General features: G+C 44.8%; 2 protein-coding genes and 1 pseudogene across 3 annotated transcripts; 1 reads left to right on the forward strand and 2 right to left on the reverse strand.

Annotated features, from left to right (window-relative positions):
• Window positions 1-661: 661 nt before the first annotated feature.
• On the reverse strand, window positions 662-2,969 carry LOC136546499 (beta-mannosyltransferase 1-like). The gene is made up of 2 exons (XM_066538470.1): window positions 2,550-2,969; window positions 662-1,080 (listed from the first exon to the last, which is right to left on the reverse strand). Exons 1-2 carry the CDS (start codon window positions 2,727-2,729, stop codon window positions 907-909), a joined length of 354 nt encoding a protein of 117 aa, XP_066394567.1. The 5' UTR covers window positions 2,730-2,969; the 3' UTR covers window positions 662-906.
• A 127-nt stretch (window positions 2,970-3,096) lies between these two features.
• LOC136544224 (probable fucosyltransferase 7) lies at window positions 3,097-9,501 on the forward strand (annotated as a pseudogene).
• A 1,577-nt stretch (window positions 9,502-11,078) lies between these two features.
• On the reverse strand, window positions 11,079-15,042 carry LOC136546500 (AT-hook motif nuclear-localized protein 10-like). Of its 2 annotated transcripts, XM_066538471.1 has the most exons (6): window positions 14,672-15,042; window positions 13,758-14,408; window positions 13,206-13,258; window positions 12,432-12,563; window positions 12,073-12,234; window positions 11,079-11,636 (listed from the first exon to the last, which is right to left on the reverse strand). In XM_066538471.1, exons 2-6 carry the CDS (start codon window positions 14,272-14,274, stop codon window positions 11,361-11,363), a joined length of 1,140 nt encoding a protein of 379 aa, XP_066394568.1. In that variant the 5' UTR covers window positions 14,275-14,408; window positions 14,672-15,042; the 3' UTR covers window positions 11,079-11,360. The 2 variants fall into 2 exon arrangements, with proteins under 2 accessions (XP_066394568.1, XP_066394569.1); XM_066538472.1 differs by lacking the exon at window positions 14,672-15,042 and having other exon boundaries at window positions 13,758-14,425.
• Window positions 15,043-18,296: the final 3,254 nt, after the last annotated feature.

Here is an 18,296-nt window from a genome sequence, read left to right on the forward strand (position 1 = left end):
TTAATATGGAGCGTATAGTTCCTAACAGTTACGTTATAACTTAAACCAAATATAATATAAGCCGTATCGGGGTTTTCCTAGATGCCATGATTAGCATAGTTCAGCAAAAATATGGGCCCTGTTCGGTAAGACTTATTGCTGCTGCGGCTAATTTATATGGCTGATTTGTTGTGAGAGAAAAACATTATTTTCCTAAATAAGCTCAAACGAATAGGCCCATGATCTGTTTTCCTAGATGACATGATTTGCATAGTTCTCAGTCGGAGACGTGCATAAATTGGGACGACGAACCACAGGCCGTTTGATTGCATCTGGTTTCTGGTGAACTGAATTGCGAGCGCCAGTTGCTGCACTAAGCATTGTTCGATGGCATCTGGTGAACTGAATTGCGAGCGCCAGTTCCAAACCAGCCGTTGAGAACAGCGATTCCCCTTTATTTTCTGGGATGTTTTAAAGTTGGGGTCAGACAACACCAATGCAAGCTATCGACAGCTTCTTACCATCCAATCAGCTCCAACGACGACAAAATCTGATACACCAACCAGGCCACTGCAGAGCAGCTGACCATTATACTAACTCAGAACTCATATTTTAGAGCCAGCATTGAGCTGGTCTAGCGGGCAATAACCTGTAAACATATCAACAAGAACAAGGCATCACAACTGGCAACAATCTTCAGTCATCATCAACTCCCATTGCAGCTGTTCTGGTTGCCCAGTTTTTTATAAACAAGACAGTCTTAGCATAAGTATCCACTATTCTGTTAAGGGCATTCCAGGATTTCCAGTACAAGAAAAAAGAATACAATCTGAATCAAAATAAGGGTTTTGCAAGACTATGTGGCTATATCTAGCCCAGCACTGACTACAGAGCATGTGTTGGTCCAGTTCAGTGCCAGTCCATCTCTCATTTCTTCGCCTTAGAGAAACGGAGGCACCTGTACTTCTCACCACTGACAGTGATCTCAAGGGCTCCATCTTGGTTGTCTTGGCTGGATGCTGTCCCCATGAGGACACTCTTTTCCTTCTCTAAATTCTCCTTTTCCATCTTCAGCCTAGCTTCTTGCCGTGCAATCTCAGCCTGTACAGGACAGAATTGAAATAAGTCATGTTGCAGGTCCCTAATTACAGTTAATGGTGATGAATTGGAGACATGCTTGACTTTCATCCATCAGGAAGATCCTGCTCAAATGCATACTGCTCGCTCTAAGCCTCTAATACATTTCAAGAAAACTGAACAGGCAAGCTTCAATTAATTCTGTTCCTAATTAGGCAAAAGAGACCCAGCTTTACAGTTCTCGCTTCAATACTACAGCCTACAGGGCATAACACTGATGTTAATGATGATGATTCAAAACCAAGTGACTAAACACTTCCTTTCTCCATAAAAAATATTGTTACAGTTTGCATAACTAGGCCATTCCCATATCATGCACTTCAAATTAAGCCTTCCGTATAATCAGAGTTATTGATTCAACATATGAGCACTTGCACATAACACAGCATGAGTCAAGACCCTGCATTGCTGGCCAGACCACCATAGACTGAGAGAAATGTGACATAGTAAAGACATAACTACACTACTGGAACAATAGCTAGTAGATATGTAAGGAGAAACAGGACAAATATGTGCAATCAGCTTCCATAAGTGAAGCAACAAGGGCAAGATATATCTTATTCTAGTGGTACTAATCCTGCAAAACAAGACATAGCACAACAAAATGCTAACACACACACAAGGAGTAAACAAATTATGGATGTGTATGTCTAAATCTTATGTATCCCCCCCCCCCCCCCCCCCCCCCCCCCCCCCCTCTTTTTTTCTCATCTGCCACCCCTGCATATGTATTTGACCTCCACACCCATACACTCCAAGCACCAACCCCACCCAACACCTCTCTCTCCTTAGTGCCACCACTAAATCACACCCGCAAACTACCAAGCCTTCACTCCCACTTTGCGAACCCAAACATCCCTGCGAATCCACCCTTCCTTGTTGTTAGCGGCTCCCACTGCTGCCTTCTAAACACTCCTCGTTGCCCTTCCACTCTCCCCTGCTGACACCAAAACATACTGCCAGGTTATGGCTGCACAGCTAATTCTTGGGTTCCACATAAATGAAACCTGAATCCTGAACTGACGATCCCAGCTTGCGCTTTGGAGCACAAATCTCAACACACGGAATTCAAGTTAGAAATCAGGATGATTTCATCTACTATGTGAGAGCTATCATAACACAATTTATATGAAAGGATGAATTATTGAAAGGAAAAAAAAAACTTAGACGGTATGACTGATGAATCCTAAAAAACATACTGTAGTGGTTGCTGATGAATCCTAAACTCAACCCAAACTACTTCACTTCAATGGCGGTGTGCCTGAAGCGGATTACAAGCACCGATTGTAGAAATGAAAACGTGTCGATATTGGGCAACATCGGCCAACTCATCAACGGCAAGTACAGTACGCAAGCAGGAGCAGCGCGCACTGATTGATTGTTTGAGGTTTCAACGCTAAGACGGGAGTGGGGGAAAAAACAGCGGTGATTACCTCGCGGCGGGAGAGCTCGGCCTTCCAGGCGGCCTCCCGCTCGGCGACCTCGCGCTCGCGCTCCTCGATGTAGCTCTGCATCTCGCGCTCCTTCATCATGCGGTCCTGGATGTCCGCGTCCAGCGCCTCCTGCAGCTCCTTCACGAACCGGTCTACTACCGCCTTGATCCGCACCGACATCGCGCCCCGCCCGCCTCTCCCTCTCTACTTCCTTCCCCTCTCCTTTCTCCTCCCCCCGCGCCACACCGCACGCCTCGGGCGTCGCGATTAACAAGGTCAACGGACCCACTCCTTTGCGTATCGCTATCGGCGCCTGTCTCCGGCGATATCCATGGGCGGGGACGGGCGGGCGGGAGGACGACGGGGCGGCTAGGGTTCCGTTCCGAGGTGGCGAAGTGGGCGGCGCCGGAGTTTCGTGGGCCGCTAGTTCAATTTCCCGGCTCTTACATTTTTATCATTATTTAGATTGAAGTTCATCCGATTATCACTTACAACTTTATGAGAACTTTGAGTTTTTAATTTACTATATTTGTACATGTGGCACGCCATGCTAGCCCGACACGTTAGCGCCCGGTCAGCATAGGCACGCGAAATATTCTTGCTACCCCGGCCTGCTCCTCTCTTTCCATCTCTAACAACCGGGTCTTGCAGCTCCCTCTCACTGCCAGGTGGGCCCCACTCATCAGCTTTGTCTTCCTGCCGTCGTCGGAGCCTTCGGATTCGCCGCTGGAGAGCTGCGACATCCTCCTCGGCGGCCTGCTCTCGCCGGACGTCAGCGAGAGCACCTGCCTGAGCCGGTACCTCTCCTCGTTGTACCGCAGGGCGTCGCCGTACCTCGTGTTGCGGCTGCGCAAGTACGAGGCGCTCCACCACAGGTGCGGGCCTGGCACGCCCTTGTACGACAAGTCCGTGAGGCAGCTCGCCTCCGCCCACAACAGTATGGGCCTCGCCGAGTGCAGCTACCTCGTGTGGACGCCCGGCAACCACCTCGGCGACCGCATGGTCTCCATGGCGTCTGCCTTCCTCTACGCGTTGCTCACCCGCCGCGTCTTCCTCGTCGACATGGCCAAGGACATGGCGGGCCTCTTCTGCGAGCCCTTCCCGGGCGCGTCCTGGGAGCTGCCCCCGGGCTTCCCCGTGCACAACCTCACGTAGCTCCGCCGTGGCAGTGAGCATAGCTATGGGAGCCTGCTGGGCGCCAAGAAGATCAACAACGACGACCCCGTCGGCGTGCGGTCCGAGTCGCTACTGTCGTACGCGTACCTCCACCTAGCGCACGACTACCAGCTGCCCGACCAGCGCTTCTTCTGCGACGACGACCAGACCGTGCTGGGGAAGGTGAACTGGCTGCTGCTGCGCTCTAACCTCTACTTCGCGCGGGGGCTGTTCCTCGTGCCGCAGTTCGAGGACGAGCTCCGGTGGATGTTCCCGGCCACGGACACGGTGTTCCACCATATCGGAAGGTACCTGTTCCACTCGTCCAACAAGGTGTGGAAGATGATCCAGGGATACTACATGTCGTACATGGCCAAGTTCGATGAGAAGATTGGGCTTCAGATCACGACCCTCGCTAGGAACCCCGTTTCGACGGAGGCGTACTTCAACTAGATCGCGGCGTGCACGAGCCAAGAGAAGATCCTGCCCGAGGTAGATCCCAAAGTGGCATCAAGTGAGCACGCGGTGACTGCGACGTCATCCAAGGCGGTGCTCGTCATCTCGGCACAGCCGGAATACGCCGAGAGGCTCAAGTCCATGTACTACGAGCAGGCCACGGTGACCGACGAGCATGTCAGCGTGCAGCAGCCACCGGGAGCCGAAAACCAGCCACAAAACCATAAGGTGCTGGTGGAGATGTTCCTACAGAGCTACTACGACGTGTCTGTGGTGAGCGGGTGGTCAACGGTGGGCTACGTCGGCCACGGCCTCGTCGGGTTGAGCCCGTGGCTGCTAGTGCCGCCGAGGAGGATCTCGCGAGGAGCTTCGCTGTCGCTGGGGAGCTCGCATGGGGAGCAGCTGCTCTGGCGAGGACCCAGCTATCGGGGATGGAGTTGGAAGACGAAGCTGACGCTAGGGGCAGCAAGGACATTTTGCGTGCCTATGCTGACTGGGCGCCAACGTGTCGGGCTGGCGTGGCGTGCCACATGCGCAAATGTGGTAAATTAAGAACTCAAAGTTCTCTTATATGGTAAAGTTGTAAGTGCCAAACTAAAAGTGATAATCGGATGAACACCAATATTAATAATGGTAAAAATGTAAAAGGCCCTCAATTTCCTGGTCGGTTGTTTGGGTGCTTTCGTTGCTGCGTCCTCGTGTCATCGTGTTGAAGAGAAGAGGCAACAAAGCATACACCTCCTCATTTTGGGAAGAGGCTTTTACTACATGCCATTAACAAGTTTGTAACTACATAGAAGCCATTACAAAAGATGATCGCACACAAGTGTCACTGCTCTAAACTTCTTTGCCTTACGAGCCATTCTTTCTTTGTTCTGTTTATTTTTCGTCGTTTGGTAGCCCTTATAGATGAACCGGCCAGTGAAATTGTCCATGTTGCCCTTAAGCGGTGGAGACTGTGTTGACTATGATTGACCACCACCAGTCCCGCACTCTCCCCATCTCACTCGAGTCCTCTTTCCCCCATACCCTAGCGGCGTCGGTGGGGAGAGAAGAAGACAATCCGGCCCTGCTTGCGGCTACGGCACGGAGAGAAGAACCCCCAATCCCTCATGCTTGCGCCATGGAATGGGGTAGTGGAGCAAGGAACAGGAGGCCTGAAGGAAGAGACCGTGAATCCTTCGGATTGGCGGCGCATGGCCGTGAACAAGGGGGCGGGCACAGGCGACCGACCTCCCTGGCTTCCTGATGGGTGAGTACCAAATTTAGGGTTTTTTCCCCGCTTCGATTGCTTGGTCCTTGTGATTGTGGTCAGTTAGGTGTAGTAGTTGTGTTTGATATAGTGTGATTTTAGATAGATAGATGTATGTTAACTCACTGTTGTTCATCTGTAGGATGGACCCTGTTAGTAGCTACAACCTAGAAATCCAGATAATTGCTCGCCATACTCGTGCTCGGTGGTTTAGCTTGAACAAAGTCATCGATGCTGATCGTACCAACTTCGTAGATCTACTTGTTGAAGTTGAGAATAAGTATCCTTCTAATTATGGGGATGTTGTGAGATTGTTTTACTTCTGCATTGAGAGACAGATGAACATCCAAGTTTGCACCGACTAAGATTTGCTTGACATGTTTGCAAAACATAATGCTTCCAAGTGCTGCTTCCTAACTTTTGCTTACCACAGCCCCAATACTGATGAAAGCTCAAGTTTAGTTTAGGTGAATTGATGAAACCCTAAGTGCTAACCTAGTTTATCAAGTGATCATGAGATAGGTAGCACATTCCAAGTAGTGAAGCAAATAAAGATCATAACATGATGATGGCGATGCCATGATGATGATCAAGTGCTTGGACTTGAAAAGAAGAAAGAGAAAAACAAAAGGCTCAAGGCAAAGGTATAAGTAGTAGGAGCCATTTTTGTTTTGGTGATCGAGACACTTAGTGAGTCTGATCACATTTAGGATGATAGTCATACTATTAAGAGGGGGTGAAACTCGTATCGAAATATGGTTATCAAATTACCACTTGATGCTCTAACTCATTGCATATGCACTTAGGATCTAGTGGAGTGCTAACACCCTTGAAAATGTTTATAAAAATATGCTAACACATGTGCACAAGGTGATACACTTGGTGGTTGGCACATTTGAGCAAGGGTGAAGAAGATAGAGTTAAAAAGAAGTTAGTCACGCTGGTCACACAGTGACCGGACGCTGGGATCCTGTGTCCGATCAGTGGAAGCAGTGAAGACGCTGGCGTCGGTCTTCAACCGAACGCTAGGGCACTTAGTGACCGGACACTGATGGGGTGCGTCTGTTCCTACTGATGTGGCAGCACACAGTGAAAAGGGTGACTGACCGGACGCTGGGTGAGTCCGGTCGAGATTGACTGGACGCGTCCGGTCATGATTTTTCGCTTCTAGTACCTTACTGGAAATGACCGGACACTGGTGTTGGTGCGTTCGGTCACTTCGAGCAGCGCGTCTGGTCTTCACTTGACCATTGAGATTGGGCGAACAACAATTGAAGCCGATGACATGTGGCAAGCATCGAGCGACCGGACACTGGAGTTCTGTGTCCGGTCAATCTGACCGGAGCGTCCGGTCACCCCGTGTTGTGCCAGTGAAGAGGTACAATGGCTCTATTTTGTGGGGCTTCTATTTAAGCCCCTTGATCGGCTCAAGCTCACTTTCTTGGCTATTTACATTAACATAGCAACCTTGTGAGCTTAGTTAAAGCCCTCCCACTCATCTCCATCATTGATTCAATATCTTTATGAGATTGGGAGTGAATCCAAGTATATTGCTTGAGTGTTTACATCTAGATGCACTTGGTGTTTGTGTTTCGCTGTGGGATTTGCTTGTTACTCTTGGTGGTTGTCGCCACCTAGATGGCTTGGAGCAGCGAGGATCGTCAAACGGAGGTTGGTGATTGTCTTTGACTCCGATTGTGCTGATTGTGAGGGGTTCTTGACCTTTCTCCGGTGGAGAGCCAAAAGGTACTCTAGTGAATTGCTCGTGGCTTCTATGATCCTCATCTTGTGTTGGTTGTGCGGCACCCTATTGAGGTTTTGGCGTGTGATGCCAATTAGCGCGTGAACCTCTAAGTGAGTGAATCGTCACAACGAGGACTAGCTTGTCGGCAAGCAAGTGAACCTTGGTAAAAAATCATTGTGTTCATCATTTGATTTCGAGGTGATTGGTATTTATTCTTGCAATTGATTGGTTCACTCCTCGACACGGTGGTATAAACAAATTGCTCACTCTCTTTATATTACCGCAAACTAGTTGTCAAGCTCTTTAGTGTAGCTAGTTGTGAGAGCTTATTAGTTTGGTTAGTGTGGCTCTTTAGTTAGCATTTGAGAGCGCACTAACTTAGTATAGTGTCATAGCCATTGTGTGGATAAAAACTATATAATCTAGAATTGTGGTAGGTGGCTTGCATTTTTAGTAGGCTAACACAACACTTGCTTTGCCTCATAATTATCTAACCGGTTTGTTAAGTATTGTTGTAGAAATTTTTTAATAGGCTATTCACCCCCTCTCTAGCCATTAAGACCTTTCAACTGAGCCTCCTAAAATTCCTCCTTGGGATTTTAGTAATTCTTGGTAGTCTGTTGAGAACCCCTTCACCCCTTCACTGTCTTGTCCTAGCATTGCACAACCAAGCCATACCCAGAGTGAACTGCAGATGATGAATACCTGGCTAACCCAAACCCATCCAATGAGCATGCGGGTGTTGATGAGGAAGGGTTGTATATAGACCTTGGTCCTCAACATCCACCACCTCCAAAAACTCAGAGTCAAGGTTGCAGCAAACAAAGAGATGGTGAAGGGTCTGATGCAGATACATACTATGAAATAGATAGTGATGATGAATCTGTGTCTGATGATGATGATGATTATGAAATGGAGGATGTAGATGACATTGTTAAAGATAATGAGCCTAATCATATACCTGATGCTGAGTATGACAACAAGGATCCTCCTATGACAATAGACAGTGTGTATAGAGACATGTATGCATTTAAGTTGGCTTTAGCTTCACATGCTGTCAAACATGAGTTTCATTATGACATTGAAAAGAGTGACACGGGAAGTTACTGAGTTTACTGCTGTGGGAGTACTGAGGGCTGTAGGTGGAGAATTCATGCCTCAACCATGAAGGATGATGAATCAATTAAGGTAATCTGTTAGTGTCGAATTTGTATGTTTTTTTATCTATCGGTTCTTTTCAGATATAAGCATTTTATTTTTATGTCATTTACAGGTGAAGAGGAACCCATATCCCCATACCTGTCAAAGCAAAAGGAGGTCTGGCGTATGTAAACGGGTTACACAATTTTGGGTCTGTGAACAAGTGATTGACTGGTTGAAAGAAGATGCAACTGTTGGTGCTACTGAACTCCAAAGGAGGTTGAAATATGAGTACAAAATCTTAATACCATATAGAAGGATGTACCATGGTAAGAATCTTACATTGGATCAACTATATGGGCCCTGGAATAAAAGTTTTGATAACCTATATAGATTCAAGGTCCAGCTAGATGAAACATGTCCTGGTTCATTTGTTGTGATTGATCACCACACCATCAATAAGAAGATTAGGTTTAATAGGTTTTTTAGCCCTGAAACCATGTGTTGATGGCTTCCTTAGAGATTGTAGGCCATATTTGGCAATAGATAGCACTTTCTTGTGTGGAAAGTTCAGGGGCCAGTTGTGCATTGCTTGTGAAGTTGATGCGCACAACTGGATGTACCCAGTAACAATAGGTGTCATTGATTCTGAAACAAATGAAAACTGGGTTTAGTTTATGGAGAGGTTGAAGGAAGCAATAGGCACCCCACCTGGTTTGACATTCTACACAGACTGTGGGCAGGCAGTAATGCATGGTGTTAGTGAGGTCTTCATCATCTTCTTCATCATCTGTCTCCAAATCTAAGGGAGCAGCAACAAGTACTTCAGTCTCTACTACTACTCCTTTCTCTAGCAGGTATGCCACTTCTCTATTTCTTTCTAATTTTTTGCAATGCCAACAGCTCAAACTATACTTCATGTTTCATGTACCACAAGATCTGAAACTGAATCCAATGAACCAATTCATTTTCAAATTGTACACCTTGCCCCTTATAATGAAGATGTTGCAGTTCAGCATGAGCCACATGAAGCTTCAACTGCTACAGTTCATACACCAAGGAGGAAGATTGGATTGAAGAAAAAGCTTACACCAAGGAAAGATGTGCCTGCCACTCCAGCTAGGGGAACAAGCACCAAGGCTCTAAGTGACCCTTCCAGCCTAGCTGCAAATACCAGAAGCAAGAAGCAACTGCTACTCGAATGAACAAAGGTGACTCCCCCATATTGTTTTGATGATGCATTGGTGATGTACTCCTGGAGAACACCTTGGTTTTTGTGCTATGAAATGCTGATGTAATGGAGCTGTAATATTTTGCATGATCAGGACATGTAGTTTATGGTACTTGCTCTGGACAAACTACTGGTGTTAGATGAAATTGTGGTTTATGGTTTGCATGTTGGTGAACAATCTAAACCACGAGCACTACTTATGTTTGTAATGTATTAAGGTTTGCATGTTGGTGAATGAACAATCTAAGAATTTTATATTTCTGGATTGCAATCATCCATCCATCATTGACTCATTCATTCGTTGATTCAAGCATACAAACATAGTGACACACACACACATAGGACCCTACTTCTTCATAATTGCATACAAGGTAAGGAAGATGACAACAAAGACCAGCTTCTCAATCCATTTGAGCTGTTGCATAACCCTATCTTGCACTACTACTCCACTAGCCTGACCACCTTCCTGGATGAGAGCCATTGGAGTGGGAGTAGGGATAGCAGCTACTGTTGGCACTACCTGAAGAGGAACATGAGACAAAGTTGCTGTAGGAGCCACTGTCCGTACACTAGTCTTCCCCATTTCATCCTCCCACTGATAGTACTGACAACCTCCAGCCTGAAAACCAAAGCAACACTAGATTATGAACCAAACAGTGGAAACCAATATTCTAGAGCCAAATAAATAGCAAGTTAGCAACACAAACTGAAAAGCAGGGACACTTGTGGAAGACACGGCGTAATGTTGCCGGTGGTCATCGATGTGAACCAATTGGCAAGCACACCGTAGTTGGGGCAAAGGGCTCGCCTTACCCCCCCCCCTCTACTCACAAAGGCGCTTGAAGCTTCAGACATGGCAACACAGACCATGAAGAAGAGAGAGAACGATGGAGAGGGAACTGATCGGAGAGAGAACTGAGTGGGGGAGGGACCTCAGTGTTGTCTATTTATAGGAGCCACCCAGGAAGAGTTTTTGGCACCAAAGGCCCATCAGATTGGCGCCAAAAGCACCATCAGATAGCCTCTTTCTTCCTGAGGGCATGCTTGTCTTTTCCTCCATCCGTTAGCCACAGTTAGCGCTGCATTTGGACGGAATGGCTTCTAAAACAAAGAAGTTTAGAGCAGTAGCACCTGTATGTGGTCATCTTTTTTAATGACTTCTATATAATTACAAACTTTCTTAATGGCATACAGGTAAAAGCCTCTTTTGGGAAGGCCTGATGTTTTCATTGTGACCTTCGCTATACATGATACATACATACATGTATTATGTATTATGAACGTGTATTGTTTAAATTTTTTCCTGAGCGGTAGAAATATATTTTTGGATTTCGTTTATATATTTCCAATCCTACTAGAAAGTATAATCCATTTGATCTTTGCAGTGCTATCTGAGAGAAAAAAGTCTCATACTGAAAGTCAGTAGTCAGATATCCGGTTTTTATGTGCCAAGCATTTTGTCTAGAAAAGCTAAAGCTGACGGGAAAATAGGTGATACATATTTGTTTCATCCTTCAACAAGGCGGGAGAAATCGCGTGCGCCACACAGTAGAAACCAAGAACTTCCAACGTGCTGCATAGGGGATTAGGGGCACACCACAGACAGGTTCAGTACACGGCATCCATTCCAGACGACAGACAATAAGTAACCACCTAACAATGCACGATTAACACCTACAGCAAGAGCTACAGAGTCTTGACACCACCTACAAGCTACTGCTGCTGCTTCTCCCTCCCTGAGTGAGCTTTCGGCCTTCAGTGCTTCACGCATCACTGCTGAAACACGCTTCTTTCTGCCAGTTCTACCACGATCAGACGGTATCCGGGATCTGGTCATTTCCAGGACAGGCCGGAGAAGCCCCCTGGCTGCTGCTGCTGCCCATGGCCGCCGCCGCCGCTGGCCCCTGCGTGCGGCGGGCTTGGTGCGCCGCCGGATGATTCGCTCAGGCTCAATGTCCCTCTCGACGGCGGGCTGCTTGTCCCTGCCGCCACGCCCGTCGTCGTCGGCGCGAGCTTTAATGGCGCCGGTGATGGGTCTGACGGTGACGGAGCAAGCTTCTGCTGCTTCGGCTCCTTCTTTCCTTCGGTGTCGAAGCTTCCCACTACGATCTGTGCAGTACAGATAACAATGGTCAATGATCACTGTGCAATCGGAGGAAGACAATGGCGTCGATAGGAAACTTGCAGTACAGATTTCAGCAGGATCCAGAGAACAACGGTTATTAGGGCGTCCGCAATGGGCTGCAGCAAATCGCCAGCGACATGCACACAAGATAGAATAAAAAAAAGAGAAATACAGACTTGCAAAACATACGAAGAGGAGAGAGACAGACACAGATTTTATGGGGAAGCATGCGAGCACGGCGATTTGCTCGGCGCTAGCGAGTTCACTTCTGACCATCTCTCTCCTAGATATAAAAAATTCATCTCGCTAGATATTTGAGATGCCGTTGGGGACGCCCTTAGAGATACACGTATAAAAGCAGCCCTGAATGAAGCCGAAATCTACTCATCAGACGATTGATGAATGAGAGAGGTGGCACACCTGTACTGGTGAAGCAGCTGTCAGAAGTCCGGCAACACTACCGCCCAGGACACGGCCATCAGGGCCTGCTAACGAAACGCTGAGCCCACCAGTTCGACTGCGATGGCCACCATTCTCTGACAGAAGAAACGACCCGGACAGAGACAGTATCTCGAAACGACCCTGTTCAGGAATTCAGGAAACAAGATTTCAGTTTTCATCATCACCTACTACGCAGTACAAATACCAGCAACAGTGATAACTCATAAAAAGACTCCGGTATATCAATAAGATCACTCTTCTGAATTGATCCTTTGCCGCAAAGTACTCGAGCTATTTGTATCAAGTCTACTGATAACTTCTGAGAAAACAATGCGAACCTCGTATGTCACCGTTCCACCAGAAGTAGCAGATTGCCGAAGCGTCACATTTGATATGGCGCCATTTGCTGAAAGGATGCAAACCGCGCGTGTCCCGTGCTGAGAGAACGACATGATCTTTGCCGATACGTCCTGGAAAGCAAAAGAAAAAATCCAAGCCATTTACAGCAGTGAACTGATATAAAGGTTATAAAAATGCAACCTCTCCTCTAAGGCTCTCAAGAGATAAGAAGCCTAACCATCCTGAATGCTGATACTTTTGGGGGAAATAACACACAGATGTCCAATGGAACTTATAATAATAAACAAGCTAGTGAGTGGTAACCAAGCCGGTAAGTTGTTAATACTGCACTGGCTTTCTGTTAACTTAAGCACACCAGTGAGTTGTATGGAGTTAAGCTTAAGCCTCAATACCAGGTTACAGTGGGAGACTTAGCATTCTGGTAACACAAGTTCTGCAGGTATGGAAGCCGAGCATATGACTACATTTTTCTCACATATCCAATGAACTAGAATATGATATGTCCTGCTTTAGTAAGTGCTCAAAGTAAGCCTTACAATTCAGTAAAATGAAAAAGGCACCACTAATGCACTACAATTAATAGCTTAATGCAAACTAAGAGTTCCATGGATGACAGCTGAATCAGAAAGATGGTATCTTTACTAGTAATGTTAAACATGACTTGATTTAACAAAAAAACTCAACTGAATAATTTACAGACAAATGTCATGCAAAATTGCAAATATATGAAAAGAATCCAGGATTAGCTATACCTCTCCGGCTTTTACAAAAATAAGATGAGGTGTAAAACCTGCCCCTGTTGGCCCTGCAAAACATACTCGAATCAACAGCAAATCCAACACATGTAAACTGGAGGTCTCACATTTTGAACATCATGCGTTTCCATGCTAGGACGAAACCTGGAGTCTTGAAAGTTCAGTTACTAAACCGATTGGAGTATTTCATACTACTTCAATAATGGTCTATCCTTAGCTAGACATTCCGACAGAAATTGCAGAGTGATTCAATTAAAATGGTCTATATATCCTACATGCAAACTAAAGAGAGGTTTCTTCTTTCTTAAAGAAGGTTGCAAAGTACTAATTACTGACACCACTCTTGCAGTCCATCACCTCAGATCTAATCAAAAGCCAACCAGCAATTCTGAGCAAGTCCAGACTCCAGGCCGTATTTTATAATTTGTTGTGACAAAAAAAATGCAAGAAACAAGATGTAAATTGGCCCTCCCGGTTCTTGAGCTTCATCATAAAATAAGAAAGCAAAGAAAAAAAAAGCGGTCTCGGATGAGGATGCACCAATATTACCAAGAGCAGGCTCGTGCTTCTTGTTTGTGGAGCCCTTCGGCCGGCCCCGCTTCTTCGCGCCGTCCGGCGACGCTGACGGCGCGGTGTTCGGCGTCTTCGGGCCGTTAGGCGAGAAAGGACCGGAAGCACCAGGAGCCGGCGGCGCCGGTGCCGGCGCCGGCGCTGCAGCCATGGATGCGGGCACCAATGCCAGCGATATGGAGCCGTCGGGGCCGTACTTTCTTGGCCGACCACGCTTCTTCTTGGCCACCGGCTCACCCGCGCCGCCCGGGTGCACCGGCGCGCCACCATTGCCTCCCACGCCAGCCAAGCTTGAAGCAGCCACGGGCTGGTACGTCGCCGTCGCAGGCGGCACGGAGCTCACCGGGGTGAAGATGGCGGTGCCGTCCGTCGTGTACGCCATGCGCAGGCTCTGCGTGCCCCCGGAGGACGGCGGCGTCGCCGGGGTCTTCGGCAGCCCGAACGGCTCCCTTCCCGCCATCACTCCTTGCTCCGGAGACGGGCTCACCTCCATCATTCCACACTGAACAAGTGTGCGGAAACAGAAGCGGCTACGAATCTGCAGCTCTCTCTTCCAGCGATTTCTTGGACTGAAGGTTGCAGCTCTTCTGCTTCACAGCAACTCTTACAACCGGCGAAGGAAGCTAGGAACTGCAAAAATCATAAACCCCGTGCTGCTCAAAGCAGGAAAATTTGACGATGAACAGAGCGAGTTTTACAGCGTAGGATGAACAGAGCAAGTTTTACAGCGTAGGGTGGCAGCAGCTTGTAACGGCGGGGAAGAAACGAGGAGGAATGGAAAACGAAAATGGGAGGAAGAAGCCGTAAATCACAATAAAAGAGAGAGAGAGAGAAAGAGAAAACAATGGAGAAGGTAAGGATTTGGCAAATAAAGCAGAGAAATTAGAGATTACCTGACGGCGAAATGAAGCAGAGAATTCCTCCAAGAGGTCTTCAGATTTCAGAAATTAGGATAGCACTAGGAAAATGGAGACAAAAGGCAAGAAAATAGTCGGGAATAGCAAGGCGCAGAGCTCGGAGCTCAAGAGTCATCGCAGGCCACTCAAAACAACTCAGCTCAAGCAGCTGATGAGAGAAATCAGCTTATGTCCCACGTAATTTCCCCTCACATCACACAGCCTACTTCTACCTCCATTTTTCTTTCTTTCTTTTTTCTTTTCCTTTTCCGAGCTCCCCTCTTCGCACGTAATCTTTTGTGAAAAGAAAAGGGTTTTAGTCGGGAATAAGAAAATAGGCGGGTAAGTGAAGCACGTCAGGATTGCATTGGTAAGGGTCTACCTTATTTGACCCCCAATGCTTATTTTATTTATTACTTTGTGGCCTCCTATACTTTTGGCTTTATCTGCTTCTGCATTTCTTCTTATCTTTTGCACTGTCTGTGTTTTACACTGTGCACATGGACCTAACCATGACCATTTCCAACCACATGACAACTGGCATGCAAAATCGGAAAAGAAATTAAAGGATCATGTTTCCGTTTGACCAGAGTCTCGAGCTCATGCAAAAAGAATTTGAGCTTCTCAAGCAAGCTAAACTTAAATTCATTTTTAATGAAAGAATGATGTAGATTATCTCTAACAAAGGTAGCATTACTTCTCAATATCTTTTTAATGCGTGGGAATTTCGAAATTCATTATTTTTTTTTGTATGCCCTAAGCTTTATTTTATGTTGTCAATTGTATTTTTAGCTGGATGTTACCTATTTTAACATTTATGAAAAATAGTTTCTCTTGCAAACAATTTTTCAATATTATATAAAAAATTTATATCATGAGCATATTTTTCACATAAGAAAACTAAACCTGTTTGACATGGGGTTTCCCATTTAAAAATATACAGAAATTTTAAAGCACGTAGCAAAATCGTACTACTGCTACTCATCAAATTGTGAGATTTCTCATATGCCCCTCATTGGGACCCGACCATTCACGCGATCCATCAATTTAATACAGCACTAATTAGCCCTACTTACAAGCTAGATGAAGAATTCATTAACAGATTTCACGGGATTTGGTACTCTGTACCAGGAAATTCTGCTGCCGGAGGCCGGAGCCCGGAGCCTTTGTTTTCTGTTAGGTGACACAAAACATAAAAAAGTCGGCACCAGAACCACCGAACCGGCCAGTCAGCAAAATCGGATTTGGAGCAGAAACGGAATCGAAACCGGACACGGCATCTTAACAAGCATCATTTTTATTCCAAACGATTTTGACAAAAAACAGTAGGAGTACGTATTATACACTAGAACAAACGTACGTGTGGGCCTCAGGTTAAAATTTGAGCCTTTTTTCTTTGTCCCGGGCCCTGCTTGATCCTTCACGGCAAAGCATGCATTCGCATGAATTTCTTCCGTTTACGCGTGGTCCTCTGAAATAATTGCGCTCACTTTGAAAGAAATAAACTAATAATCAGCTTTAAAAACTGGGAAATGAAAATGATGCACTAGAGAAGACGAGTGCCCTACCGCAGCTAGTACGCTTGAGCGATGAGTGTATGCCAAGAATTAGCCTGCAAAATCGATTAAAGTTTTTCACTTTATTTATTGTTATACTGCAACTGGACACTTTTAACTTAACTTGTCCAGCACGTGTCGCTTGCATCGTCCTTATCGCTCTCGCTTGGCTTCTTTTATCTAATCTAATCACCTTTTGTCATGCGATTTGTGATTTAGCATGCGGCTTGTATTGCCGTCCAGACGTGCTAATTTGATGCAAGGTTTTATTAAAATTGGGGAGAAAGCCCAAACAAAGTGAAGGTGAGACCAAGATTTGTAGCTGGCAGCACGGAATAATTTGGGTATAAACCTTGCAATAGAAATATAACTGTTCTTTGTCTCTCTTTTTTTGTTTCGTGTTGTAAGACCCTATGTACTCTTTGTTTTTAATAAATTCTAGTAGATTTATGTAAATTTGTACACGAATAGGAACATCTTGCATCAATCATTACCGGTAATAGCCACCGGATCTCTATGTTTTCTAAAAAATACCAAGCTCTGCTATATGAAAATTTATCTTAATAATCAGAAACATCTAACCATTATTTCGATTGACTCTAATCATCATCACCAACAATAGACATTGGATCCCTTTTAAAAAAAAACACTTTACCACTATGAAAACATAAAGAAACCTTTTAATCTGCATCTAAACTACCAACAACTGCCACCATTAAAGATAATTTAAAGTAATCCCTAAATTTGCCTTTTAAAGTACCCATCTATGTTGTTACGAAAGATAATATAAAGTCGCCCCTTTAATTAACATTTGAATTACTCGCATATGTCATTATAAATGTAAAATAAAATTTCCCTTAAATCTACGTCTAAATTACCAATGTCTAATATGAAAGACTTAAATAACCATAAGTAGTTTCTAAATTATCTAGTTCTACCATCATTAAATTCAAAGTAAACATAAATGCTATGTCTTACTATGTATACCAAGTATACTTGCATTTATTTTTGATAAATATAATTTTATAGTTTATTGACCGCAAGAAAAAATATTCTCTTCACACACCATATTACCAATGACAATGACAACCATTTTAAATTATATTAAAATTATATGTCAATATTTTTTAAGTTGTTACTTGAGATAAATTATGATTATCAATGTTAGTAGTTTAATTTAAACACTCTATTTTTTATAAAATGGTACAGCTAGAAATACAATTCTTTGATAGAGGAATTCAACATCTTATTGAGCGTTGCGGTGTAGGATGAAAGGATTTGTTTATGCCACTGCAATAATTAAGAGTGGATTAATCTAGGACTTAGAATCCAACTTTTACTAAAACATAAAAGAAAAATAAAAAAATACAATAAGTACTAGGATAGATGAAAAAAATTGGAACAACTAGTAAGATCATAAGTTGAAGCCAAAATATAGATTCGTGATGTCACAAAAAGGGTTGCAACAAGAGTTAATATAACTTAACCTAAGATTTCAACTTAATACATATTAAAAACCCACATAGATGCAATGCAAGAATACAAACACATACAAAATAATTGGTAAATCTATCACAAACAGACAGAAATTAAAGTGTATCTAAATGGGTATTGTGTTAGAAAATGAAAGAGGCAATAAAGAAAACCAATCTTGATTAATTATTCTCCATACAAAATCTATCCACGAAACTCTTAATACTTATGTAACCTAAAATTTTAGGCTATACCACTATACCATGGCATGATTGTCTAGCTTAAGCCAAATTGGATTAGCGTTCTTGTGTGTGATAGCAATGTAGTGTGGAAAGAATACCATGACTTGTTTAGTTCCTGGTTAAGTGGAAAGAATAGGGAAGAAAGGATTTTACTAAATTATTTCGTTGAATTTGTGGAGCTCGTCAATTATGACAGCACCTGGACAGTGAGAAGCAGCTACTTCAGCTGAGCTCACAGGTCGCGAGTATTAATTGCACCAAGCCAAAAAGAAGAAAACTGATTGATTTATAAATGGGCGGAAAGGCGTGAGAAAGGAAGGAAATTATTGGCTGCATCTGTACGCTGTACTA

This window comes from Miscanthus floridulus, chromosome 3, assembly GCF_019320115.1.
Source record: "Miscanthus floridulus cultivar M001 chromosome 3, ASM1932011v1, whole genome shotgun sequence".
NCBI classification, from domain to species: Eukaryota; Viridiplantae; Streptophyta; class Magnoliopsida; order Poales; family Poaceae; genus Miscanthus; species Miscanthus floridulus.